The sequence below is a fragment of the Phyllostomus discolor genome, chromosome 10 (assembly GCF_004126475.2).
Source record: "Phyllostomus discolor isolate MPI-MPIP mPhyDis1 chromosome 10, mPhyDis1.pri.v3, whole genome shotgun sequence".
Taxonomy (NCBI): domain Eukaryota; kingdom Metazoa; phylum Chordata; class Mammalia; order Chiroptera; family Phyllostomidae; genus Phyllostomus; species Phyllostomus discolor.
In genome coordinates, this window is record NC_040912.2 from 74,746,066 (window position 1) to 74,773,050 (window position 26,985).

Sequence of the window (26,985 nt, forward strand, 5' to 3'; positions counted from 1 at the left end):
GTTTAACATGTGGATACTTGGATTTCAAGCACACGTAAAGACCATGGGATGCACAAAAATATGGATTGACTACAATCAGTTTTTATCACAGGACCTATTCCAGGTTGTGTCTTGATTGAGGAACTGGGGGTGATGATAGGGGAAGGAGCCCCCGCTGACTATACAGATTCAGTTCATTCCCTCCGCTGTTACTGAGGGAGCGATGTTTGAGGATGTTTTCTCCTCACACCTGTATCATGCTCTTCACACTGCTCTTTTGTAAAATGTTCTCTCAAAGGAAAGGAAAGAATAGGAAATAAGGGATGAAGAGAAAACGTACGCATGTCTACAATGAGCATTTCTACCTTGTGTTAGAATATAGAGCAAAAAGTCATCAGACTTTTTCACATACTGTCTCCCCCTTCCCCAGTATCCTTAGAAGGCAAGCAAATTATTATAATTAAATGCTTAATATGTATTTTAGCTGGCATTATTAGTAGTTTTAGAGTGATCAAATTTATAATATATGGATTTTAATGATCCAATAAAATTTTAATTTATTAATGACATTTTGGATAATTCATGTGCAGAATATATTTATTCGTACTTTATAGAATGTTAAAAGGACAGTAGCATAATAAAGGGAAACAAGTTGAGAATCAGAAGGATTCGAGATGCCCTTTTGTGAGGGTGTCATTCTGTGTTTCTGTAGACAACTCATGTAAAGATTTTCAGGGTTTCTCTCTATCATCATTTATATAAGGAAGGTTTGGGGTTATTTTATCTCTGTGGACTCTTTTCTGCTCAAAAATTCTATGACTCAGTTATTACTTTGTTTTCCTCCAACAGCCCACAGAATCCTCTGGGAACTCAGAGAATGAAATCAGTCAGCTAGCCAATAAATATTTATTGAGTGCCTACTAAGTATTGGGCTCTTTTTGGACCAGTAGGGAATATGATCTAGTTGGGAAGACACGATATATACACAAAGGAAGATAATAATATACAGAAATAAAAGGTAAGTGCCAAATGAGTAGTGCAGCCAAAGGCATAGAGATGCAGAGAATGTAAAGCTTGATTGGTAGCTAAGTTGACTGGTTAGACTAAGCAGAAGATTGAAAGGAGTTGATGGAATAGGGTTAGAGACATATGAGGGATCCATTGTAGAATGAATGCCTTAATAGTCTATTCCCCTGTAATTTGTGGCACTTAGTCAAAAGAAAACTGGATTTAGAATTTTTAAAATCTGGCTCTGATTGTGGCTGTGTCACTTACTAACAGGCTTACTTATGGCTAGTCTGAAATGGTTTACTCTTTTTTGTCAGTGTATAGAATTAGCATATCCTTACACCCTTATATTGCTAGAAAGGATTAGGTTAATGTGTGTTAAAAGTGCCTGTCCTATAGCAGACTAGGCCTTCATGAAATCTATAATTATCTTTTGAGTGAAAAATCAGGGAAATAGTTCTGTTATCAGATGTTTATGAGGTTGGATAGGATTATTAGCAAGATCCTTTTCATTGCAGAAATGCCAGGTCTCTATGCATATAGCCTTTCTTGTTCCAGCTCTGTCACAAGTTTTGTACCTTTCTGTACCTCAAGTTTCTCATCTGTACAATAAATAGGGATGATAACAGTTCCTACCTCATCAGGATTCTGGGATCATTAAATAGTTTAATATATGTAAAGCATTTAGAATAATGCCCAAAAAATATTTGTGTTCCTCCCCTAACCCTCTCCTCTCCATCCATCCTTCTTTTTTCCTCCCCCATCTTGTCACGTCATCCTCTCCTTCCCCTTCATCATGTTCATTGCATATATGATAACTTAATGTTGTCCCTATATTGGAAAATGTCTTAGGAAGTTTTCTGTGGTCATGGTAGATTTGAGAATGAGGATTACTTGCTAAACCTGTGCTTTGTGAGGATTAAACTGGTAATATTTGGTCAGCACTGCAAGGAAACCAGGTATGGGAAGCAGCAGTAAGGAGTACAGGTGAGAGTAAGTGGGAGCTGCAACTGGGGTAGAGAGAAAGAACAGAAAACATTCGTGGGGGAGACATTGGAGATTTGAATTCAAAGTTTTGACACCTAATTTTTTATGGGAATGAGAGAGTCATCAGGCCTAGCTGACCGAGAATATGATGGTCCTAACAAGAGATGTTAGGGGAATGAACTGATTTGGTAGGCTTCTGAAAAGCTTATTCTAAAGAAGTGAGTTTTATTTTTGAAATGCTGAGTTTTACGTGATGATGAATCATGCAGATTCACATGTCCTGCAAATAGCTGGAACTGGAATTGTGTGGCATATTTAGCAATGAGTGGACCAGTTTGGCTGGATTGGAAGTGCATATTAGTTAGACAGTTTGCTTTCTTCAAGCTATATCCAGTATTGAATTGATTATATTAACTGTTTTTTGAAGGATCTATTATTCGTCTCCTTCTGGGAAAGATGTTTGTCTAATAGACAGAGCGTCAGTCTGGGTGCATACCTCCTGTTCTGCCCTGCTATAAAAGGGAGATTCAGATAAGTTCATGCAGTTTGTCTATGAAACAAATGTTTTTTTTTCTCACTGTTTTTCTTCTGTCTTATTTTGAGTATTAGAGATCAGAAGAAATATTAGATATTTGAAGGTGACATAGTTCTATTGTCATTTACATTTAATGTGCTCCTCATACATACAGCCAAGGTTCATCATTGTCTTAAGTTCCTCAAATAGTTTGTTGATTTGGAAGTGCAGTGATACTCAGAGAGGGACTGGCATAATGGAATATAACACCAGTTTTTCCTTGTCTTATCAAGCCATGATCTTGCTGAATAAATGAAAGTGTCATATAAGAGGTGGCAATAAGATTACAGTCCTGCAGAAATCCTGGGGGCAGAGTAAAATTGTCTATTTAGTAAGTATAACAATTTGATGGAGCTATTTGGTATTATGCTTCTTCCCCCTCCTTTTCTAAATTTGCTTTGGCCTATATTTCCAAACTATCCTGTCTATTAGCTAGAGTTATGAAGTGAGTTAGGTGTTTAATTCTGCCTCTTCCAAGTACAGCAGTCCCCCGTATATGCAGTTTCGCTTTCTGTGGTTTCAGTTACCCGCAGTCAACAATGGTCTGCACATATTAACAATTCATAAGTTTTAAATTGTAGACTGTTGTGAATAGCATGATGAAACCTTGTGCTGTCCTACTTAATCCCTCCTGGGATGTGAATCATCCTTTTGTCTGGCATATTCACGCTACGAATGCTACCTGCCCGTTAGTCACTTAATAGCCATCTTGGTTATCAGATTCATTGTCATGGTATCGCAGTGCTTAGGTTCAAGTAACCCTTATTGCACTTAATGATGGCCCCAAACTACAAGAGTGGTGATGGCTGGCAGTTTGGATACACCAAAGAGAAACCATCAAGTGCTTACTTTAAGTGAAAAGGTGAAAGTTCTCCACTTAATAAGAAAGGAAGAAAAAGCCTATGCTGAGGTTGCTAAGATCAACAGCAAGGACGAATTTTTCTATCAGTTAAAGTGTGAAGGAGGAAAAATAAAGTTGTGCTGGTTTTGCTGTTGCACCTCCATCACAAAAGTTAACAACCATGGTGCATGATAAGTGCTTAGTTAGGATGGAAAGGCATTACATCTGTGGGGGAAAGGCACGGCCAGAAAATGTGTTCCGATTGATAGCAGTGTGCTGCACCAGAAAGCATTGAGGCTTGCAGGGAGACTTCATCAAGGGTTCTCCTGAAATGAGTGACCTCTTCACATAACTTTTATTAGAGTACATTGTTATAAGTGTTCTATTGTATTAGTAGTTATTGTTGTTAACCCCTTAATGTGCCCAATTTATGATAGGTATGTATATATAGGAAGAAAACAGTACATACAGGGTTTGCTACTCTCCCTCGTTTCAGGTATCCACTGAGGGGTCTTGCAACACGACCCTTCAGACAAGGGACTACTCTATATGTCTGTCGTATTTTGCTCTCTGTTAGTTTTTCTTTCAGGAGATCAAGGGGTGGTAGGGATGAGTGGAAATAAGGTGATGACTGTAATATGGCCGAGAGCTACCTGAGAATAGAGAATTAGCTGTTCTTGACAGGTTGAGAGAATGAAGTGACATGTCTTCATCATCCACTTTTAAAACCTGCTCCATGGGAATCTTTGGTTTTATTTCTTTTCTTCCCAAACTGAAGAGTACTGTTGATGCTTAGTGGGGCATGGCCTCTCTGAAGCCAGAGAGGTTTTTGTCGGGACTCAGAAGTAAGCCTCTTATTTATGACGAAGTTTGGATGAATGTGTGCTGTAGGGGTCCAAGGGTTTATCTTTCTACAAAGCAGTAATTGTTTCATGGAGTGACTTTTTCTTTTTCCTTCCCACTCCCCCTTTCTCCTTTCTGCCAGTCTTATTTATGGGTTTTCTTTGGTTTCATTTGAACCATGCATCCTTTTGAGTCCTTTAGACAAAGTCCATGTCAGTCTTCATTGTTTTCTTTCCACATCCCCCTCTCCATGAGGAAGAATGATTAGAATTCATTAAAATGCAAAGAGAAGGCAGAGCCTTTTGTTCCCAGGAGTTCTTGATTTTCATATCTCAACTCCAGTCCCTGGAAAATGCTCTCATGGAAAGGAACAGTTGTGTTTAGAACCTGTATATATATTTTGAATGTTCATTAAATATAATCTAAACTTACTGGGAGGTTTTGTTCTAAAGAGTGCCTTTTTTTCTTGATTTGCTTATAAGGCTACTCACATGAGTCCTATTCCATACTTGCCCATCCTTAAGTCTGGCTTTCTGGGGTCATGCTTCTCTTTGGGTCCTGCTATGTTTCGTATAACAACAGCTGTGTTGGTGGGTTGTCAGAAGCAGTTACCTTTGGTTCTCAGAGCCTGGAACAAGGATATTCTGCCCTAAGACTCCATGTGCTTTAATACAGCCCTTGATAATCGTTGACCCCCCACCCCCCACCCCACCCCCCCACCCCTGCCTCAATTTGCTTTGGTTTCTAGAGCCTGGCTAAGGATATCGAGGCATTTGAATCTTCCTCTTTGTTTTAAATCAGTCTGTCTTGCATTCTGGGAAAGTCCCTAGCCACTGTGTAGATCCTCTGGTGGCCATTCTGGTGACAGGACTTGTTAACCAGATAAAGGAGCAGATAAGAATAAAAAGATTTTTTAAAAAACTATTAGTTATTTTAAGAATTTTATATTAGTTGAAGGGAGAAGTGAAAAAATAGGGAAGACAGTAGGAGAGAAATTTGGTAAATCTATAAAGGATGTTGTGCCACCTCAGATGTTTCTAATTATTAATGCTACTAAAACAGAATCTCTGGTCTACATATGCTGCGTGGTTACATAGTAAGCACCTCCTGGGTGTATTTTAAGAAAAAAATGGGGGGAAATCATAGTTTCAGGTTCATGTGAACTCAGTCATTGGAGAGTGGAGGTGTCATCATACAAACTTTTGGCAGCTACCTGTCACTCTGTAGGACTTTTTGCTAGTATCAGGCCTGGTTGAAAGCAGTAACTTAATAAAAGGTACTTCTTTACTGCCCATTATCTGAAGATTCTGCTCATCTAGAATTTCACTTTCTCCTTTTACAGGCTTATTTTGTCAGTTTATAAAAGCCAAGTCAAACTCAAGCCTGAAATTTGTCAGGTTCTTGCCTCAAAGAGCATGTATATTAGAGGTCTTCATATGAACCTGTAGAGAAAGAAGGCTTTTGGGCCTGTTAGCTATTTGTCATTTTTCCACTTCTTTAATATCTTTTAGGGTAGACAGCCGCATTTTCCATATACATGAGTAAAAGTGGACCTAGTATTCTGAAGAAAAGTTTTCCAGTCTTCCTGGCTTCCCACCTCCTTACGGAATCCTATGGTGACCTCTTCCTCCTTGCTTGTTCTAACCTAGTTGCAAAGAAAGACATCAGCATTGTGAAGCTTCCCTGTGGTTCAGCCCCACAGTAGAAAATCCCCGTAAAGCTGAGAAATCAGATGAGCCATCTGGTAGGTTAGAAATCAATATTGGAACCCTGTCAGCTGGGGATCTCCATCCCAGTACTTAGGAGAAAGCCTGCCCTTGTGGCAAAGGGACAGCCAGTCTGAAAAGGAAGTAGAAGCAGTTTTCCAGCACAAAACATTAGAGCCTTTGAGGGTCACAGGTGACAGAGGCCCAAGCTGTATGCCTGATGTCTTGTTGGGTGTGTGTTCTCTCCTAGTAAATAGTCATGGGATGTATTTTATGCTCAGTTTATGAAATTTGACCACAGACCCTTGAAATTATTGTAAAGAGATCATATGGGGAATATATGTATTTTTGTGCAGGTATGCACACATGAGATAGGTACCTTTGCTATAGATGATGGTACTGTTAAGAATGAATTGAGCCCTGGCTGGTGTAGCTCAGTGGACTGAGCGCGGGCTGGGAACCAAAGTGTCCCAGGTTCGATTCCCAGCCAGGGTACATTCCTGGGTTGCAGGCCAGAACCCCCAGCAACCGCACATTGAACCTCTCTCTTTTTCTCTCCCTCTCTCTCCCTCTCTCTCCCTCTCTTTCTCTCTCTCTCTCTCTCTCTCTCTCTCCCTCCCTCCCTCCCTCCCTCCCCCCCTCCCTCCCTCCCTTCCCTCTCTAAAAATAAATAAATAAAAATCTTTAAAAAAAAGGTATTTAAAAAAAAAGAATGAATTGAGCTGTTAATTATCTTTTGGCCTTTTTCCTTTAACCTTGACTGAAATAGACTGTATAGGCATTTCTTTATGGGCTTGCTTTATTCTGAATATGTGCTCATGTCATGTTTGCCTTAAGGAAAATACTCTGCTTTTATAATCTCCATGGACATCTCAGTGACTGATAAAATGTTGGTGGTTTTTAAGTGGAAAATGTTAAGCTCAAACAGCTAGATAGAGATCTATGAGCCAGAGCCATTGTGAGTTATCTGTTATCCTTGTTCAGATGGAGAATGAAGGGTGTGTGTGTGTATTGTGGTACTGTATCCTGTGCCTGCTGTTTTGAAATACTTGTCCATTTAACCCAGGTGTTTTTTTTTTTAATGGAGTAGTATATTTCCTTTAAATTAGCTCTATTGTTAGGCACCAAATCATGGAAGTCACAGAATATATGAGTAAGTAAATGTGTGTGTGTGTGTGTGTGTGTGTGTGTGTAGGAGTCTTTTTTTTTTTAAGATTTTATTTTATTTTTCAGAGGGGAGGGGAGAGAGAGAGGGAGAGAAATGTCAGTGTGTGGTTGCCTCTTGGGCACCCCCTACTGGAGACCTGGCCTGCAACCCGGGCATGTACCTTAGACTGGGAATTGAACTGGCAACCCTTTGATTCACAGGCCAACACTCAATCACTGAGCCACATCAGCCAGGGCAAAGGAGTCTTTTCTTAGAAGTAAAAAGTTAAGGATAATGCAAGCCAGATTTCTCACAGTCAAAGAAGGGAAGGATAAATAAATATGGAAAGGAAGAAAACTAAAGTGAATCCTGTAATATTGGATTGGGATTGTAGATATCTATGCGAACTTATGGTATGTTGGTCCAGGTTTTCTAAGAAGCTGATGCCAAGATAGGACTGGATGTGCAAGAGATTCATTGGGGGAAGACTCTTCTCAGGGATCTGGATGAGGCTGGGAGATTCATCAGACTACACTGTGGGCCTTAGCTGTCTGGAGAATTAGGGAGCCAAGGAGGAAGGTTGAACTGGAAAAATCAAAGCTGTGGGGCAGTTAGTTCTAAGAGTTTCTGCAAAGCTGACAAGGAGTCCTCGAGCCAAAGTTGCCCATCACAGGAGTCCAAGGTCTCAGCAATTGGCCTGCCTTAATATCTCTGCTGCGCTCATTCATTGGCTAGGAGCAGCTGGTGGGAAGCATAACCTTGGCTGAAACAGTGATGGATTTCTGAGCACAGCAGCTGGGACTGTCAGTCAGTTATGCTTCCTGCAGTCAGAGCTCTGAGAGGCACATTTTCATGACTGCTACACATGGTTTGCAAGAGTTGTAGAAATAAATGTATAGAAATAATGATGTATATGTGGGCAACTCAGATAAATGGTTGATTTCAGAGCTACAGAAAACAGCAGCCTGAAATGTGTTCTTGTACCAGAAATCAGGAAGTGCTCAAAGAATGTTGGGGACATGTCCATAGAACATAGAAGCCTGTTCAATCCAGTTCCCACTAGACAGTTTGGGAACAATCAAAATAAATAATGATAGTAGTCGATTATAACCCTTTGAACAAAATGAGATTCCAGGAGTTTATACTTATCCAGATAAATAAGTGAGTAACTTGGGAGTTTGATGGCTGAAAATTACATAGTTCAAAGTGTCTTCTCTCAAAATACGTATTAAGTATAAAGAGGAAAAAAGAGTAACCTTACAGTGGAGAAGCCTGGTAGACACTATCATGATCAAATGAGCAAAGTGGACATGAATGGTAAATCATACGTCATTTCGTAGGTGGCCACGGGAACAATACATCTCTCTTCTGTGGTGTTCCTGCCAAAGATGTGTTACTTGCCTCTCGTCACATTGGAACATCAGGCAAGCCAAAATAACTGGACTATACTGTTCAAAGTGTCAAGAAAGGGAGAGGAAGGGAAGGAAAAAAAGGCCAAGGAAGTGTTTCAGATTAAGGAGATAAGAAAACTAAATGTAACACCTGATTCTGAGCTAGATCCTTTTGTTCCTAAGTATTTTATTGGAACAATTGACAGAATTTAAGTAGGGTTTATGGATGGTAGTAATGTGTCCCTTTTGATATCCTGGTTCTATTCATTAGTTTTTTATAATATAGGAAAATATCCTGGTGTGTAGGAAATGCACACTAAAGTATTTGGGCGAGATGGTATACACCGGATTGGTTACTTACTCTGAAATTGTACAAAGATGGAGGGCACTAACTCCATACAGTACGTGCAATTTTTTTGTAAGTTCAGATTGTTCCAAAGTTATACACACACAGTTAAGTAATCTGGGTAATTTTAGACATTTATCTGATCTATCAGTATGTTGTTTGTTACTTCCAGTCTTGGAGTAGAGGGGTTAAGAAGGGGGGAAGGCTGATGAAAATGTGGTAAGACAATTATAATGTACTGTAAATGAAATCTACTTAAAGAATCGTATTCTCATGTATGAGTGTAGAACACCTTTTCTCCATGTTGGAAAAATACTAGGACCTCATAGTTTCAAAGCTATTTTATTGTTGGAAAGTATGTGCTCGTTAAACAACCTGCTTGCTGTGGAAATGAGTGGGAGGGGAAGGTTTCAACTGCTAGAGGTATTTTGAGAAAGCCTGTATGTGAGACTTTCGTTGGTTGTGTTTGTATCAGGAATATCTGATCTTGTCTAATGGAAACTGTTCACTTTTAACAGAACCTAAATTTCTCTTTTAGTTTGGAAAAGCAGTTCAGTCCCAGCACTAACTCTCTCTGTGTTTCTAGCTGATACAGAGAGAGACGACTTCCTATTTGACTTCCTGTATGTGCCCTTTTTGTATGCTGACTGTGAATTACCCATTCGAAGCAGACATGTGTAATTGGAGTAGAATTACTGATACACTCAAGAAAGCAGAACTTTTGAATTTGTCTAAAGCAGCATAATGTCATGGCATGTAATTTAATGTTCTCTTTCTTTCTGGGCAAATGATCAACATACTAGTGTTGGTTTCTGAGCCATCTTTGGCCCGGAGGGAAATCTCCTGACCTTTCATTAGCAGCCAAAAGAAATGAATGGGAGAGTCAAGTACATGGATCTAGGCTAATTCCATTTTCTGTCTTTCTTTCATTCTGTTTAAATTCAAGTCTTAGATAATGGAGAAGAGAAAGACAGAAGCCGGTAAGGCATACTTAGAAAGCTCTTGTCCTTAATTCTATTCTCAGCAAGCTCGGCTAATATGTACTTAGGATAATAAATAATGTTCAGTGCTGTATTTCCAAAATGATTAGGTGTTGTTCTGATTTCAGAGAGTAGCTCAAAATTTTTAGGACATATTAAAACAAAATTATAAGAATGTGTTGTGATACACATTGAAAAAATTATCCTAAATGAGTTAAATTATTTCATCTAGGAGATATTTACTGTCTACTTTATGCCATGTGTGTGCTGGTCCCTGTAGTACACAGCAAGAACGAGGCAGCCTTGCCCTCTCAGCCCTCATAATGAGAACGGAAGATAGACGCTGAGGGAGTTATCATAGGGGAGCCACATCAAGAAGAAAATACGTGTGATGTGATTCTCACATGCCTGACTCATAGTAAATGCCTGGTAATGATGGTTGTTATTATTATTTCATGTGTTTTTACTCTCCTTACTGCTAAGCACCAGTGCCACAACTGTTCCTCTAGGAGAAATCTGTAATTAGGGATATGGAGCTAAGAGAATATGGCTTCAGAAAGAAAGGAGAGGGGGAGAGTGGGCAGGGTGTGAAGTTGGGAATCTGAGGCCTTACCTGGTTTGTGGACATTTGCTGACAGGATACTGAGGGCAACGACCATGAAGGGGTAGGGGATGATGGTGCCCTTGGTTCTGTGCTGGCCGTGCCAGTATTCAGTAATTCCGTGAATTGATTTGAGCAGCATTAACAGGAGTAGATCATTAAACATTTGTGCTGTTTTGCTCCATATTCTCTAGCTTTTCAGATAGAAGCTTGTTTGTGTGAATTTTTTCTATCCTGCTTTGTCATTCCAGCTTTATCCTCCAGACCCCATGTATTGACTTTAAAATGTCAATGCTCAGTAATTCAAAATGCAGTAACAAATATGTCTTTGTTCTTCTGGCATTTCAAATAGCTCAGACTTCTCAGCCTGTCACAAGTGGAGCTGTCCCCCAGTCTTCTCTCTGGCTCCTCGGTGGGTGGACCCTCTCTGCTGCCCTGTTGGGGTTTCATGGTGACACCCTTAGTTAAATTCTCACCGTATATCAACATCTACATCTGTTGACTTGGGGCTGTTGGCATTCTTCGTGCCGCCAAACCCAACTCCGTGATAATGACAGCGTTTGCCAGCATGCTCATGCGGTGACTCAGGAGACAGGGTGGCCAGCAGAGCAGCCTCTTTGTGGGAGTGGATTTTGAGAAGTGCTAATTCCGTGGCGGTTTGGAGATATTAATATCATGCTGGCAGTAGATAAACAGGCAGCAGAGGGGCACAAAACGAGAAGAGAATCAGCCACAGCATCTTTTCCTCCTTCCCCTTCCTGCACATGTTATTTTGTTTCCTAGACTTTTAAAAAAGTAAGTCCCTGGGTTTTGATGAAGAGAACCCTTGCTTTAAATGGCTTAAATATGCACATGAAGTTGTTAGTTCATCTCCCAGCATCTCCAAAGTTTGAGTCCCTAAGAACACCAGTGTGTTAAGGGTTAACTCCCATTTCCAAACAACACTAATTTGTAGCATATGGTACAGTAGTCTATTGCTTAGCATACCCCCTCCCTAAAGGGCAGCTAACCAGATGGTTTGAGTGGGGACGCTCATGTAATTATGACAGACACAAAGAAAGACATAACCACCATTCACCCCCAATAATATCATGCTTCTTAAATTCCAGTACCTGCTATAGGTGAGTTTTGAAAATTTGTTTTTGCGGTTTGATTGCTTTGCATCAAGATCCCTTCCCAGGATGGGGTGGAAGCATGCAGATATGAGACATTAGTTACCCAAGAGTCATGTCCAATGCACTTCTCTCTAGTTAGATGTAGGTCACTTATGTGGAGCCTCTTTCTAATTCTGGTGAAAGAAAGAAGATTCAACATAATTGAGAATGTAAAGTGTTCTCGTTTATATATTCCATAGTCCTTAAAGGACTGTTGGGAGTATTGCTCCAAAGCTGGTCATCTCAGAGGTTATTTGTTCCTCCATTTTGTGCCATTTTTCATAAAGAACTTTTATTCCACCACAGCACCTTCCTTCCCACCCCCACTACCCTCCAATTCAGTCATAGCCTTACCTTCTGCACTCCCCTTTGGGTGGGAGAGCTGCAGTCAGGAATTCCGATGATAAGAGAAGCATGCCAAGTGTTATGTTAAACCAATGTTTCCAACACTGCCAAACTGGAACAAGACATTTTCCAGTTATAGTATAGGCTAGAAAGGAGATTTTAAGAAATTTAGGTCATGCTTTTATGTTTTTTTTTTTAATCTGTGTATCTGATGTTTTACAGCAGACTTTTCTTGAGGGTAGTGGCTTGTTTATAACATTCTGTAAATAGCCTGGCCTAATGTGTGCTTCTAACAGATATTTTCTGCTCGTTTTATGTATAGATTGATACAGCATCTGACTGTACTAGACAAAAAAATGCTGAGCTAGGGAACTGTGTTATTCCATCTTGTATTTGGATTTCTAGCTTAGTAACTCACTGCTCTTAAAGTCCTCAGCTTCTCCCTCCCTCTACCAGGACGTGTTAAGACTTCCAGGTGCTAATTGTTATTATTTCTGTTGACTGAGTCCCATATGCACCTCTAGTGCTCACTGACCTATCTTTTCTGTTGCAGAAACATTGCTGAGGCCCTTGTCAGCAAAGGTCTGGCCACGGTGATCAGATACCGGCAGGATGATGATCAGAGATCCTCTCACTATGATGAGCTGCTTGCCGCAGAGGCCAGGTGAGACGAATAATCATTAAAGTAAAACCACTGGGATCCACGACCCCACTCTCCCCGGTCCACAATATCTTGCCTAACTCTGAGCAGCAGAATGTTACAAGAAATAATATGCTGAGAAAACTTGTATTCTTTTATTAGAGTTTTTCCCTATGAAAAGAAAAGGGGCTCACTTCAAACTTGCCATGAAACCTTGATTAAGTACACTTGGGCCTCTGTTTTTAAAATCTGCATAATAGGTATATATCAGAAATGATCTTTCTATGTAGATCAAGTACTGTATAAGATACCCTTGTCATCACTGCTGTCATCATTCCCTGGAACTAACAGTGAAGCCCTGCTTACGTGTGCAGGACATTTGCCTCTGGTTCTTACCTCCAGAGACCTCTGCTTCCTAACCCTCCCATTTATCACCTCTGGGCCTTTTGTCATGTACAAAGGAAATGAAAACATTTATTAGGAAATGAGTTTTGCCTTCACACTCCTGACAGCTGGCAGGAGGGCATTTGAAAAGCCCTGTGACATTTTACTTTTGTCCTTTATCCCTGTGGCTGGTTGCCCCAAGGACATGTATTCTGCTCAGCAATATTTCTTACCAGCAACATTCCTCAAGGCTTTTACTCACTGAGACGTCTGTCACTGGGTGGTGCAAGCAGTTGAGTGTTTCCCAGATTCCCCGGGAAACAGAGCAAGGACTGAGCTACCTACCATTGCTGAACTGACTCGGAAAGCTCAGCAGGCTGCTTAAACTTGACCAAAATATATCCATTGTTCCAAAGTGACTGCAGGTGCTTGCCTCACTCAGCCATTTTTCTGCCATCTAGTGCTTATTTAGCTTTAGAAGTTTGGTAATTGCCAGGTTATGCTCTATAGATAGAGGAAGAATGAGTTTGGGCACATTGTATGTATACCTCAGACTTTGTTATTGAGATCACTTCTATTGCTCTTTGGCCCAGAACATTGTCTTACTATGTGACATTTACCCCTCACACCATGTCACACCCTGATGGATAGAGCATCTGTACAGTGTCACACAGAATGTCAGCTAAGAAATCAGTTTGTCAGTCTGCTGCAGCTTTTTGGATTCTTTCTTGTGGGGTTTTCCCAATGGACTCTTTAGTTGAGGACCTAATTCTTGAGCACAAAGAATTCAGTGAAAATACTACTATCTTTGGTTGTCAAAGGCTCATTAATGGTCAGTATAAAGTAATACGGCAGGGAGTCCATAAATGGTATTTCTCTAATCCTTTCTTACTTCCTCATTTTTCTCTTCCTGCCTATGTTGTCACTAAATCATCTGGGCTGAAAGAACCCATCGTGGGAAATGTGGCTTCACATGTCTTAAGTGCTATTTGATGATCTAGTTACTGTCGGGAAATGGACAATGATTAGACCATACTTAAGGTGGGATTGGCGGAGGGCAGGGGGTTGGGGTGGGGGGGTCCGTGCTGTGTACGCTCAGCTTGATCTGGTGGTAACATGAAAAATAGGTTATGCGTTCCCAGAGTAGCAGGAGCACTTAGCGATACAGTGAGATCTAGAGTCTAGAGTCCTGTTTTCTGCCCTGGGTTCACTCTGCCACTAGTGGATGTTTAATTCTGACCAGTACGTGAGCGTGAAAACAATTTGCATAGCTGCTCTGGAAAGTGAGGCCACAAGAAGCTCTCTAATTGTGCTGTTGGAAGTAGCTATGATCTACACTAATGTTTAATGGGTATGCATAGAGAGTGAAAATTTTTTTTAAGTTTTAGGTTTTAAGAAGAAAACAACCTCTTTAGCCTAGTACTGATTTTAAGCTGAAGGAATGTACAGTAACAAGATGCTTGCCTGCTAAAGCAGTGAGCTGCCTGGAGCTAATTGTGTTGAGCCATTGCTTTCAGACTGATGGTGAAAAAACTGGCTTCAGGGTCACTGCTCTATTGCAGGTTGAGTAAACAGAGAGAAATTGACTGCTTCCCCAGACCTATGAGGCACTGCTCTGAGGCAGTACAGACCCATAAAGATGTAGAAGCAATGGCCAGCCTGAACTGTGAGTTTTCCTTTGGAGCAGTATCATCACTGAGCCTCAGAATGGCAGCCTAGTGCCATCTTCTAGATGCTAACCCCCAGCGAGATGAATTAAGACCTTGGAACAACTGCACCACCTGCCAGATAGGAGGTTTTGTAGCCATTAAAAATATTTGCAGTGTAGAATGACCCCTTCCCATTTTAAATGATAAAGCTGGCCTTACTTCAAGATCCTGTATTTTCTGACGCTCTGCTTTATTTTGGTTTGCCTGCAATTGGAAGTGCTACATTCCCCATAACACACTCCTCGTTTCCCTTAGCATTCTCTCCTTCTTCTGTCACGTTACAGCATGTCAAGCTCTTTTTACATGCTTCTTCCGCCCCTTATCCTGCCTGTCTGTTGAATATTATGGGAGTTTAGGGTTGTTTTCCCCAACATAGATTGGCTATGTTTTTTTCCAGTTGAACTCTGCCTTGTAATTTCATGCCTGTGTCAATGGGCTTCCTCTATCTCTCAGCTTAGTGTCCTCTGCAGATCTCATTAGTGAGTTGTTTATGCCTTCCTCCGCCCCTGAATAGAACCCCCTAGACAAGAATGGCTTTGATGTTGACCTCAAGTCTCTCACTGCATAGACTGTCACTTAACTTTCTTTTGTTTGTCATTCTTTAGCCAGTTTTTAATCTTCACCGATTGTATACTGAACCAAGCCAATTTCAATTAATATCCCAAATAAAATTTCTTGAGATACTGTGTCTAATGCTTTAGCAAAGGCCAAATTAATAATGTCCGCTGTGTTCATATCCTTCAGTTTGGAATTCGTTTGGTAAATAATAAGTGGTTCTTTAGGCCATCCCCTCAAGGGTGTTGATTCCGAGGATTTCTTTGTCTCTGATCCCTGGATCTGTCTTTATCACTAGTGATATCAGCGTGGTACACAGTGCTTCTCCATTGACTCTACTTTCCAGAGCACTGCTTGGTCATTAATCCTTTTAGAGAAACATTACAAGCTTTGAGGAAAGGGCAGTCTGTAAAGTCTGACTTAACTGGGTCAGTGGACCTGCCTGCCCAGGAGCTGATGAGCTTTCTCAGGGCTGTGTAGCAGTGCTTCCTCTGCAAAGTGGGTATGATCTGCCAGCCTTTCTCAGATCATCTGATGGGAGCGCAGGGAGTGTTGCGTTACACACCCATTGGGAGACCAGGTGAGACTGAAGAGGGAGAAGGATACCAATTTGCAGTTTACCTACTGCTTCCAAGCATGTTCACCTGCCCCCAGAAACACGCTCACACCGTTTGTCAGCCCTTCCAGGCTCCTTCATGCAGACGCCTGTCTGCTCTTGGGAAACCCTTGTGCCTCAAATACACGGCACATATAGAGGAAGCCTAATCTTTTTTGTTCCAAGGATAAATAAGTCCCTAATTCCCAACATGCAAACCTTCCTTTCTAGTTCAGTTGTCTATCATCAGCTACCTCCTTTCTCATTACCTTGTGTCCTGGCAAGATAAGGTTTTGGCATTTTTGTATGTACTCTCAGGCCTTGTTCTCTTCTGGGCTTCATTGAAAAGCCCTTGATTTTTTCTGGGGTTCTGAGAGCTCTGGTGTATGTTCTTATTTTTAGCAAAAAGAACTTAGCAGCTAATCCACACTTCTTGTTGACACTCCTGAACTTGGTTCTTCTTTTTAATGACATCATGTGGGCTCTTTTAGGGAATGTGACACATTCTATCTTTTATGCTCCATCCTAAGTTTTCATTTCTCTGTGTTGACTTTCCAGCATTGCCAGTTCTCAGTTAACTTTGGTTTGTCTCAGTCCACTGTCCTGCTGCAGCCCTAAATCTTGATGAGTGGTCTAAACTTGAGACGGGGCTTTGACTCCCTCAGAGAATCTCTCATGTCATTCGGAGGGATTTCCAAGATACTGAGTCATTATCAAGACCCTTCTTATTTTCTGCGGTGTTTGTATACTCTGTCCTATACATTTGTTATAACACATCCAGTATGATTTTAAACAGGCTAGAATGTGAATTTCCTCAGTGTTCTAGAGGTCTTCCAAGTGGGCTTTCGTTGAGCTTGTCATGGACACTGAAGAAGAGCTGGTGGTGCTGGGAATTAATCAAAGCCTGCTGTGTGCCTTGCTTTTCTTGGACATCCATACCTGGGGAAAATTATCTGTGTGCCTTCTTCAAGAGCCACCAGTAACTGTATTTTAAAATGTAATACTTGAGGTTTCCTAGAAACTGTTAGCCTCTGTGGCTCACTGCAGGAAAACACAGAAGTTGGGGCTTTATTTCTTTAAGGTACCTCTTAATCCTAAGATTTTGTGATATCAAGATAGGATGTCTGTATTCAGAAAAGAAAGTGATGCCCCAGCTTGACTGTGGGAAAGCAGTTATTTTGAACAGTCTAGTGTCCTAGCCAATTTAAATGAATTTAGAGTCATTCTGGACATACATAATGAGCTCAGGGTTATCTTGGGAGAAGAGAAAAGGGCAGGCTCTCTCTTATCTTTCCTTGGGTTTTCTATTTCTTGCCCAGCACACTGCAGATTAAGAGAACTGTGGTGGTGTCCTCCGCCTTTGAGAAGCACACATGAGCCTGCCCCCTTCTCAGCCCTGCCTTGGCTTCCTCTCTTCCCAGGCCCCACATGGACTGTTTTCTGACTGAGCAACCCTGCAACGTTTCCTTTTTAAAAAAATAAAAACCACCAACTAGTGCTCCTGCCTTGCGGACTTCTGCATCTCCAGGCTCCAAATCCCATCAGTGCCAGTCCTTGATTAAAGTCGTATCAAACTGTTTTTAAGTAAGAGTCTCTCTTGGTGATGTGATTACGTAGGGCCATGATGGGCCTAACAATTTCCATGCATTTGTAGCAGTGACTTGTAAATGTATGTTGCATTTGTACTGAAGTGCTTTCAGTACTACTGGGGAAGAAGTTCTTGGCCTCCCATTTTTGCTAATTTATAGAAGTTTTTCCCTCAAAATTTCAATAGGAGAAAAAAGTAACTTGTGCTTAAAAAGTACAAAACTTTTTTAAAAAGATCTTACTCATTTTCAGAGAGATGGGAAGGGAGGGGAAAAGAGAGGGAGAGAAACATCACCATGTGAGAGAGAAACATCAATCCATTTGCGTCTCGCACACCCCCTAACTGGGGGACCTGGCCTGCAACCCAGGCATGTACCTTGACGGAATTGAACTGGTGACCCTTCAGTTTGCAGTCTGGTGCTCAGTCCACTAAGCCACACCAGCCAGGGCACACAAGTTTTTGATAAGGTCCTTCCTCTCTGCATCTTTAATTAGACTGGCCTTTATAGTATTGATTATGAATGTAATGTGAAGACTTGCCAACACTTTCTGCTGCAACATAAAAACCTCTAACTTTAGTATTCTTAAGTGGAAGAGCTCAGTGCTACTAGTTTGGCACAGTACTGATTTGTTAAATATCTTAATAAGAAGCAAGTTTCATCTGCATACCAATCCAGTGAGAAAATTGGTTTTGAATTTGAGTGTGTGTTTAAAATTTTTAGAACTAATATATCCTACCACAGGGTGTAGATTACATGAGTTAACCAGTTTTCCAAGAAAGCAAATCATTCCTCTATTGGGAAGAGTTATTCAAGGCTAGTTTATTTTGTATGTGATAGCTTTGCATTCATATCTTTTCTTTATTCTCATTTTTATGAGTGTATCCTGGGGCCTAGGCATTGGGGATAATAGTGGTAAAGAAAAAAGGTAATAGACTCAAGCCTTACAAAGCATGCAATCTCAGAGGGACAGACATTAAATAACTTGAAGAGTGTCTCTAGATACTGCTATTTTTCCTGTTTCTTCTCTTTTCTTACCTGTTTTCTTAGCCCCTCCTATTTTCTCCCTCTGTGTTGTTAACACTGCCTGCCATACATCTTTTTTATTCCATCTCTCATTTCTATTAAATTTTCCCAGGAGAGCATCTCCTTGAAATTCATCTCTTCTATCCAGCCTCTGTTCTCATCTTCTCAATAGTTTAATGACACAGCTTTAAATAAACCAAGATTTCTCACTTTCAATCTAATGACCTCTACAAGTGAAATTCCTTTTTGTATAAAACTAGATCCTACTGAATACTGTTAAAAACAGAGCTTTGATTTCGAGTTTTTCTCTTTCCTTCTCTTGCAATTGTAGATTCCTATAACACCAGGATACAGTGGGGTTTTTAGCCCACACATCATAGAAAGCCGGAGTTGGGTGAATTACCTTCTGCCCTCTTTACTCAGCTGCATTGCATCATGCCAGTGCAGAGGAAGGAGGCTGTTCTTTCTCTTCAATATGCTGATGGCTTCCTTCTCTTAACCCTGGAGGTGCACACCCCACTACATTTTGGGCTTGCAGTTAGGTGTCACGGTCAGGAGGTTGCTAATGGGATACAGCACCTGTCAGTGTGGGGTGTTTCACTGTTGGGGAATAGGGTAGATCAGCTATTGCAAGAGCCTGTGATAACAGGAAAATGCATTAAAAGAGCTGGTGTGGGGGAAGTGATTGGACGACACAGCTGAATGTGGGGAAATTTAGCTTTTCCCTTTCTTCAGAAAAGATGATGCACTCAACATCCAAATAGCAGTAATCAATCTGCATTTAAGGCAGCACAAATGGCCACTTCTGGAGCGCTGTATAATGTCTCCATTTCCAAATAGTTTTCTCCTTCAGGATATTAAGAGGATCTGTTCACTCTTCATCCTATCCTTCTCTTCCCTTCCTATCCCCGGTTCCTCTGATAGAACTCAAGCTGTGAGACTTACCTTGATGACTAGTGTGAGGGGTTTGGGATAAAGTTGGAACCCATTATGTTTTTCTTCTATTTTGAACGCAAAGCTGTGGGTGGTTCTGCCAGGTCCTGGTCAAATAATGAACTCGTAGTCAGAAATAGACCTCCTTGCCTGATCTTTGTGGTAATTATTAATCTGCACTTGTTCTGTTCCTTCAGAGGAACGGCCCTAGCGGATTGGGCCTGTCAGTCTCCTTCCACCATGCCCCCACCCAGTGCAGCTACGACCATTCATCTGTCCGGAGCACCTTGTCTGTTCTCTTTCGTCTCACTGCTCTCTTAGCTAAATGGCTCTTGCTCCTTTCACAACAGTCCTACATATTTGAGGTTTCAATATGTATTTCAAAATATATTGGAAGATTTTCATACTGGGAATATAATTTTAATCCAGAAGAGTTAGTAACAATGGAGTAATAACACTTGACCCTTGACTCCCTAAACCACTCATTCTCAAAGTGTGGTCTCCAGACCAGCAACGTTATTGGCACTTGGGTACTTGTTAGGAATGTGAATTCTACAGTTCCCCTAAAACTACCCCCACCCCAGACCTACTAAGTCAGAAACTCTGAAGTTGAGTCCTAGCAATCGCTTAAAACATTGTTCAGATGACCCTGATGCACACACTAAGGTCGAAGAACCACCGCGCTAACCTGTAATTCCCAGGAGACCACTGTAAAACAAATCACAGTATGTGTCCTTTTATGCCAGATGAATAGTCTCACTGCTGTTAGAATTATAGTCATGGTTGTAAGTAACAGAGGGTGAGGCATGGAATGAACAGGCTTTGGATTTCTTTGCATGTGTCTGTCCACGTGGTGCCTTCCCTGTGGTGACAGCCCTTCTTGTTCCCCCCAAGTCAGTCGAACAGCTCGTTACTCCCCTTGACTCGTATCTCTGTCCCCTTCCTCGTACTCTGCATTCATGGCTTTTTAATTCGACTCCTTTTGAGTAGCTTTCACCAGCTCTTGGCTAATTTAATGTGAAATCATCTTGAGGGTTGCTGTGCTTGCTTGATTTGGTTCATCTGCAGTGTGACGTGGCTGAGTGGGTCAGAGGGCTGAGTCTCTATCACAGATGTCCCTATCCTACTTTGCTGTAAGCCTTGGGAATCTCTCAGGAGGACTATAGTTTGAATAATTAATCACTGATACATCAATGCATAAACAGAATTTTATAGCTACCGGTGAAGGGGAAATCCACTTCATAGCTTTCTTTCATTTGCAGGATTCTTAGCATCTGAATTTCTTATAAACTCCCTCGTGCGTTTCTGTTTTATCCAAGCTGCTCCTGACTCCCTACTCCAGCTTTAGGCCCAGAAGTTGAAACGCATTACTTCTTATTCCTTTGCCTCTGCATCAGATTCAGGGATCCGAATTTCCAGTGTCTGTCAATGAATCTTTTCCAGCAGGTCCCAGTAAATGTAGCTCACATCGGAAAAACCATTTCCAAACAGTAAGTCTGTTGCTTTTCATTCAGTCAGAAGACACATTAACATTTCTCTGACTTGTTCATGTTATAATAACAAATATATTATCAGGTGCATTGGGGATATAAACAGAAATATACATTCTGTGGGGATTTGGAGGAGCAAGTAAACAATTGCAAGTATAATTGTGTGAGAGCGGAGATGTAAGTGGGTGTCTGGGATGCATGGGGAAGGAGCACCTAAATCAAAGCTTAACCACAAATAGAACCCATGAGGCAAGGCGTGTTCTATTTGGAAATGGAAAACAATAGTGCTTCGCTGTCCTGTGACACAGCAGTTACACTTCTATGAAATTATCCAAAGGAAGAAATAGCAAGACACCCAACAGTTTATTTGAAAGTTATTCTTTATGACATAATATATAATACTAGAAGTATTATATTTACATAAATATGTAGCAGCAGGCAGTTGATTAAATTATGGGACATGGATCCATATGATGGCTTTATTTGCAGCTATTAAAAATGATGTAACAGAGATGCAAATTAAAACCACAATGAGATACCACCTCACACCGGTCAGAATGGCCATCATAAACAAATCAACAAACAAGTGCTGACGAGGCTGTGGAGAAAAGGGAACCCTAGTGCACTATTGGTGGGAATGTAGACTGATGCAGCCACTGTGGAAAACAGTATGGAATATCCTCAGAAAACTACAGATGAACTGCCGTTTGGCCAGGCAGTTCCACTGCTGGGACTATATCCTAAGAGCCCTGAAACACCAACCGAAAAGAACCTATGCACCCCAATGTTCATGGCAGTTCACAATTTACAATAGCCAAGTGCTGGAAGCAGCCTAAGTACCCGTCAGGAAATGAGTGGATCAAAAAACTGTGGCACATTTACACAATGGAAAACTACGCAGCAGAGAGAAAGAAGGAGCTTCTACCCTTTGCAACAGCATGGGTGGAACTGGGGAAGCATTATGCTAAGTGAAATAAGCCAGGAGGTGAGGGAAAAATACCATATGATCTCACCTTTAACTAGAACATAATCAACAAAAGAAAAAAGCAAACAAAATATACCCAGAGACATTGAAATTAAGAACAATCCAACAATAGCCAGAGGGGAGAGGGGAGGAGATAATGGGGGAAAGTATTTTCAGGAACTACTGTAAAGGACACTAGGACAAAACCAAGGGGAAGGGTGGAAGCAAGGGAGGGGGGGTGAGTTTGGCTGGGGTAGGTGGGGAGTGTGGGGGGGAAATGCAGACAACTATAACTGAACAACAATAAAATAATTTTTAAAAAATGATGTAAAACATTGTTTTTGGGCATGGAGAGACTACAAAACATTTCCCACATTTTTCTTGAAATACAAGTGGGTAGGCCTGTGTAGTTAAGCACTTAGAAATTATGTTAATGATAGCTTTATCTTGGAATAGAATTAATGAATCATTGTAACACCAAATTTTTTTCTAGTGGCCATTTTGACCTTTGTGATCAAGATGTGAGAAACTACAGAACCAGTGTCATTGAGGCACTTTGCATCTGATCTCATCTTTCTGAGGCCTTGCCCTCTCAAGAAGACTTTGGACTGATACCGACATTTCTACCCAGAACCAATAGTCCTGTGGTCCTAATCAGGGACAGCGAGTTCGTTTGTTCGTGTTCCCCATCAGTCTAGAACTGGGATGCCTGTTCTCTGGTGGTTCTCTGCCACAGAGTTTGGTTTTTCGTTCTCTCTCTGCTAAGTACTGAAGATCCGCTGTCACACCCGACACAGTAGCATGGGTCTTCGTTTCTTCTCATATTAATTTTAGGTGAAATGATGTTACTTGAATCACTGCCTCGTAATACCTATGGAGTCATTAGTCTGCCACCTCCCCTTGGCTGTAGGACTCAGTTTCCTCATTTCCTAGTCTATGTAAGCTCCATTTTTTCTGTCTTTCTTACCAGTAATTCTGATTTTGTTGAAAATGCAGCCACATAATCTTAGCACCCCCACCTACCATTTTGCACCTATGCCTGCTCTGTATCTTATTTTCTGAGTGTCAGGACCCTGTTGCTTCCTCCAGCTGGCAAGGAACCAGTAGAGAGGCCAAAGGAATTGTTTATTGCTGCTATGTTTCACTGACACCTGTATTTGGTTCATGCAAAAACACTGTATTCATCAGTGTGACCTGAAACACAGTGAGAGGTGCCTTCGAAGTTTAGCAAGTTATTCACTCTTCGTTCTGCTTTTTAACCTCTCCCGTATTGTTTAGTAGGAGTTTCGTACAATTCTGCCACTTGGTTGTTTTTATTGTTTATTGTTTATGGTGGTCAGAGTTTTGCTCCCACTCACTGTCCTTCAGATTGTTACCTGTTTCTGTAGTTCTAGGAGACTTGCTGAGGGAGATGCGATGCTTTCATCCTTGGTGCACCTCTGCTTCTGTTCAGGGGCCAGGCTCTTCTGCCTGCCACTCCAAATAAAACCAACATGCCTGAAAACACGCATATATCCTGACCCAGGGCATCCAGAAGAACCAGCAAGCCTCACTCTTCTGCCCTGCAGTCACTTTGGCATTATCCATGTCTCCAACTTGAAAGACTTTCAGTGTTCTGCATCAGTCAGTCACCAGTCATTTGTTCAGCTTTAGTAGGCACACAATAACTGAACTCGATGCCCTGGGTTTATATAACTGTGAACAGAGCTCTGTGTTAAATACGATAGCAAATATTAAGGGCAGGATCCTAACCCTCAAAGGGCCTGAAATCTAGCCATAGGAATAGAGATGAACACGTCATGCACTTTGAAAGTAATATATTACAGTTTATAATTACATGCTGAATTCATCCTGTTCCCCCCATATGTATATTTATATCATTCTACTACCATTTCATGGTCATGTGTAAATGTCCCAGCATACAAACTGCAGCCCACATAGGATCTCTGGTAAAGAATTTCTGATGTGATAACTGTGACTCCTTTTTATTCTATATTTTGGGCCTGGAAGGACACACATAGTGAATGACTTTCGTTTACGGAGTTGGAGAAAATGAGCCTAACTGGATTAGAAGGAGTAACGTAGAAACCATGTGAAGATATAAACTGGGGCCACATGGTAGAGGTCCCAGAGAGCTAAGCACTAAAATTCACACTTGCCATCGTAGGCTGGTGGTCTTTGTTTTAGGTGGACATAGGGGAGCAAAATGATCAAATGGATTTTTTGAGAAGTCATACACCAGTGGGACACAATTTTGAATCAAAGTAGTATGCAGTATCAAAAGGGATTGATTGAATTCGGTTAAAATATTCTTGATGTTATCTTGGAATAAATTGGTGAGGGTCTGGCCCAGTGGGGTTGCAGGAGGGCCAAGTGAGTACAGTTAGGAAGGAGGAAAGTATGGGATGTATACAATGGCACAGAAACCGAGTCAGCAACATTTTGGTTTCTAGTTACCATGAAAGCATGGTTTAAGGGAAATTACAGATTCAGGAGCTGCTGATGACTCTGTAGCTTTTAGCTCTGTAGCTTCCTTTGCCACATTACTTCCCTGCTAATTCTCTGTTGTATGCCATTTTTGCTTTCCATCACTTCACTTTCTTTATGTATGAAACTGTTTCTTTTTGTGAAACTATTGGATGCTCCTACTCCTTAGAAAAATTCACATATAAATTTTTTCACTTTAGGGTTCATAGGTACTTTCAGCATTCTAAGTGTGGAGCTCACTCACATCCTCCGTTAAGAATTCCTGATGTGACAGCTGTTTTATGGTTGGCATTAGGCAGCATCTAACCGTAGATCCTTTGACCTTCTTTTAGTGTCGCAAGAAGATTTGTTCAGAATGACAACCTAACCATCACTGAATTGAGATTAAGATTATGGTCTTTTGGCTTGTTGGCCCAGTATGAACTGCTTATGAGTCAATGGTGCCTTGAAGAGGGTTGGCCTGTAGGTTTGCCTGTCTGAGTAAGGAACCCCAGAACCTAAGAGCAAACTCTATTTCATCGCATAAAGCAGGGGTGTCAAACTCATTCTCACGGGGGTGTGGGGGGGGTGGCGGGTGCCACTTCAGCCTTGAAGTTGCCTTCAACGGGCCGAATGTAATTTTAGGGCTGTAGAAATGTAACTACTCCTTAACTAGGGGCAAGGAGCTCAGCGCTGCCGCCAGGTAGAAACAGGGTGCCAGGCAGGTAGAAAATAAGGTCCTGGGCCAGATAAAACAAGGTGGAGGGTGGAATTCGGCCCGTGGGCCTTGTGTTTGCCACCTGTGGTGTAAAGTGTGCTGACGTTCTAATCCTGTTGTGTGAAGGCGGTGGGGCAATCTTGTTTAATAGTTGAGGGTTTTATTATCTAGTAGGGAGGCAGTAGCAATCTCCTGTGTGGGAATTTTAAACTTGGCTGTTTAAAGAAAGAAGAGTGTTTCTAGTGATTGGAATGAAATTCTCCCACAAGTATAGCTTCTAAAGGCTTCTAGAAGCAACCTAGAAAGCTGGGCTTTAATTTATCTTCTGACCTTTACCCCTTTGTATGAATGGGGATATATGCTCACTTTTCCTGGCTGCTGATGTTTTCTGTCCATTATTGATACCGCTGGTCTTTGCCATCTTTGCACTGCTGCTTCCTGGAGACAAAGCTTCTGAGAGGAGCAGGCTGTGTTCTGCCCCACTGCTTCCTTTCTGCTGGCTGGCCTGAGCACCAGCCTGCCTTTGTGAGAAAGCAGCTATTAAGCAGACACAGCAGGAGAAGTTTAGAAGTCAGGAGTTTCATTCCTTGCCTAATGAAAAGGGATGTTGAGCTGTGGTTGCAGCCTGCAGGGAGAGGGAATGTGGGGAGGGGTGTTGGTATTTGCTTTGTGGAGCAGGTTATCAGTGGAAGCAAACCTGCTAGCTGACTACCCTCCCAGGTCTCAACGACAGAACTCCCCAGGCCTATCCCACAGAAACTGGGTTATGTAAGATGCACAGGGAGCCCCACTGAGAAGTAGTGACAAGGCAGCGGAACCTGGGCTTTGACTATACCATCTATTCTACTGTTAGGAGGCAGTCATGTGCTATAGCCTCCTGGTCCTAGAACAGAGATGTACACTACAGTATTCCCTTTGGCAAAGAACGGGGCAAGCCTGCCACTCTCAGTGTTTACTCCTTTCCTCTCTGAGATATGTGCATGAATTTCTACACTGGGCACTTCCCCCAGTTACTGTCTTAACGAAAAGCTCTTGCTGTGGCATTAATAGCCTTGTGTCAGGCTGAGGGAAGAGTTCTGGGGATGACTCACTCAGGTCATCTCTGCAGCAGTATGGGAACAAGAACCAAAGCAACCGCAGCACAGGGAAGGAAACCCAAACTGAATTATATACCATTTAGCTCATTTCTCAGAGAGCCCTCACATTCTGCAGCCTGCGTCCGGTGTACCACTTACACTTTAGAGTGCTCCGTAGGTGGGCATTATTTGTACTTAGTGTTTATGAATTATTAACTTTTAATTTTGCCTCTGTTTTGTTAACAACGAGAACTGTTTCTCGGTTTATATATGATATTATAATATTACTCTCTTGCTGCCTCTTGAATGAACCTGAATTGATTTAATTTAACAGTCATAAGTATGGAAAGATAGTCTTTGAAGGTTTTTCCAAAATTAATACCTGAATGTAAATAAGTGTCTGATTGTATCATTTTTAGAAACAAGGTAGATCATAAAGTTTTTTTAGGACTTAATTTTAAAGAATTATAGTTTGTTCGTTTTAAAATGTCTTATGCACACTATTATCCATGGTTTTTGGTTTGAGGCATTATGCTTTTTCCCTTGGATAGCATGCTTAATCTTTTCAGTTAAGTCCTGGATTTCCGCCTATGGCATAGAACTACTTTGGGGTCACAAAAAGAAAGCAGAATTTTAATTTATCACCTTACTTCCTTTGCCTGGAGAACCTCTGTTTTCTAACTTACTGCTCAGGCCCAGTTCTTTTCTCCTCATTGTACATGAGATGCTCGCTAGCCTCCAGGAAAGGTCACGATTCAGCAGTGCCCTCCCACACTGTCTGTTACAGGGCAGGTCCATTGATTTCACTTGTCCTTGTTGTTAGAAGAAGATAAGGCTACAAGCAGTTTGGGCCCTCAGAGGACCTGCAGAAAGCTTAGTGGGCCTGGCTTTGAAAGAAGGCAAGTTGCAATCAGGGTGGCTGTGCACTTGCCTCGCCTCGG

The 26,985-nt window shown here is 41.4% G+C and overlaps 1 protein-coding gene across 1 annotated transcript in view; it reads left to right on the forward strand.

The window, feature by feature from the left end:
* The window catches only part of SND1 (staphylococcal nuclease and tudor domain containing 1), a 419,288-nt gene that overhangs the window by 215,648 nt on the left and 176,655 nt on the right, over nt 1–26,985 (forward strand). Inside the window, 1 exon segment of the mRNA XM_028525371.2 lies at nt 12,456–12,566. Coding sequence (XP_028381172.1) covers nt 12,456–12,566 — 111 coding nt within the window.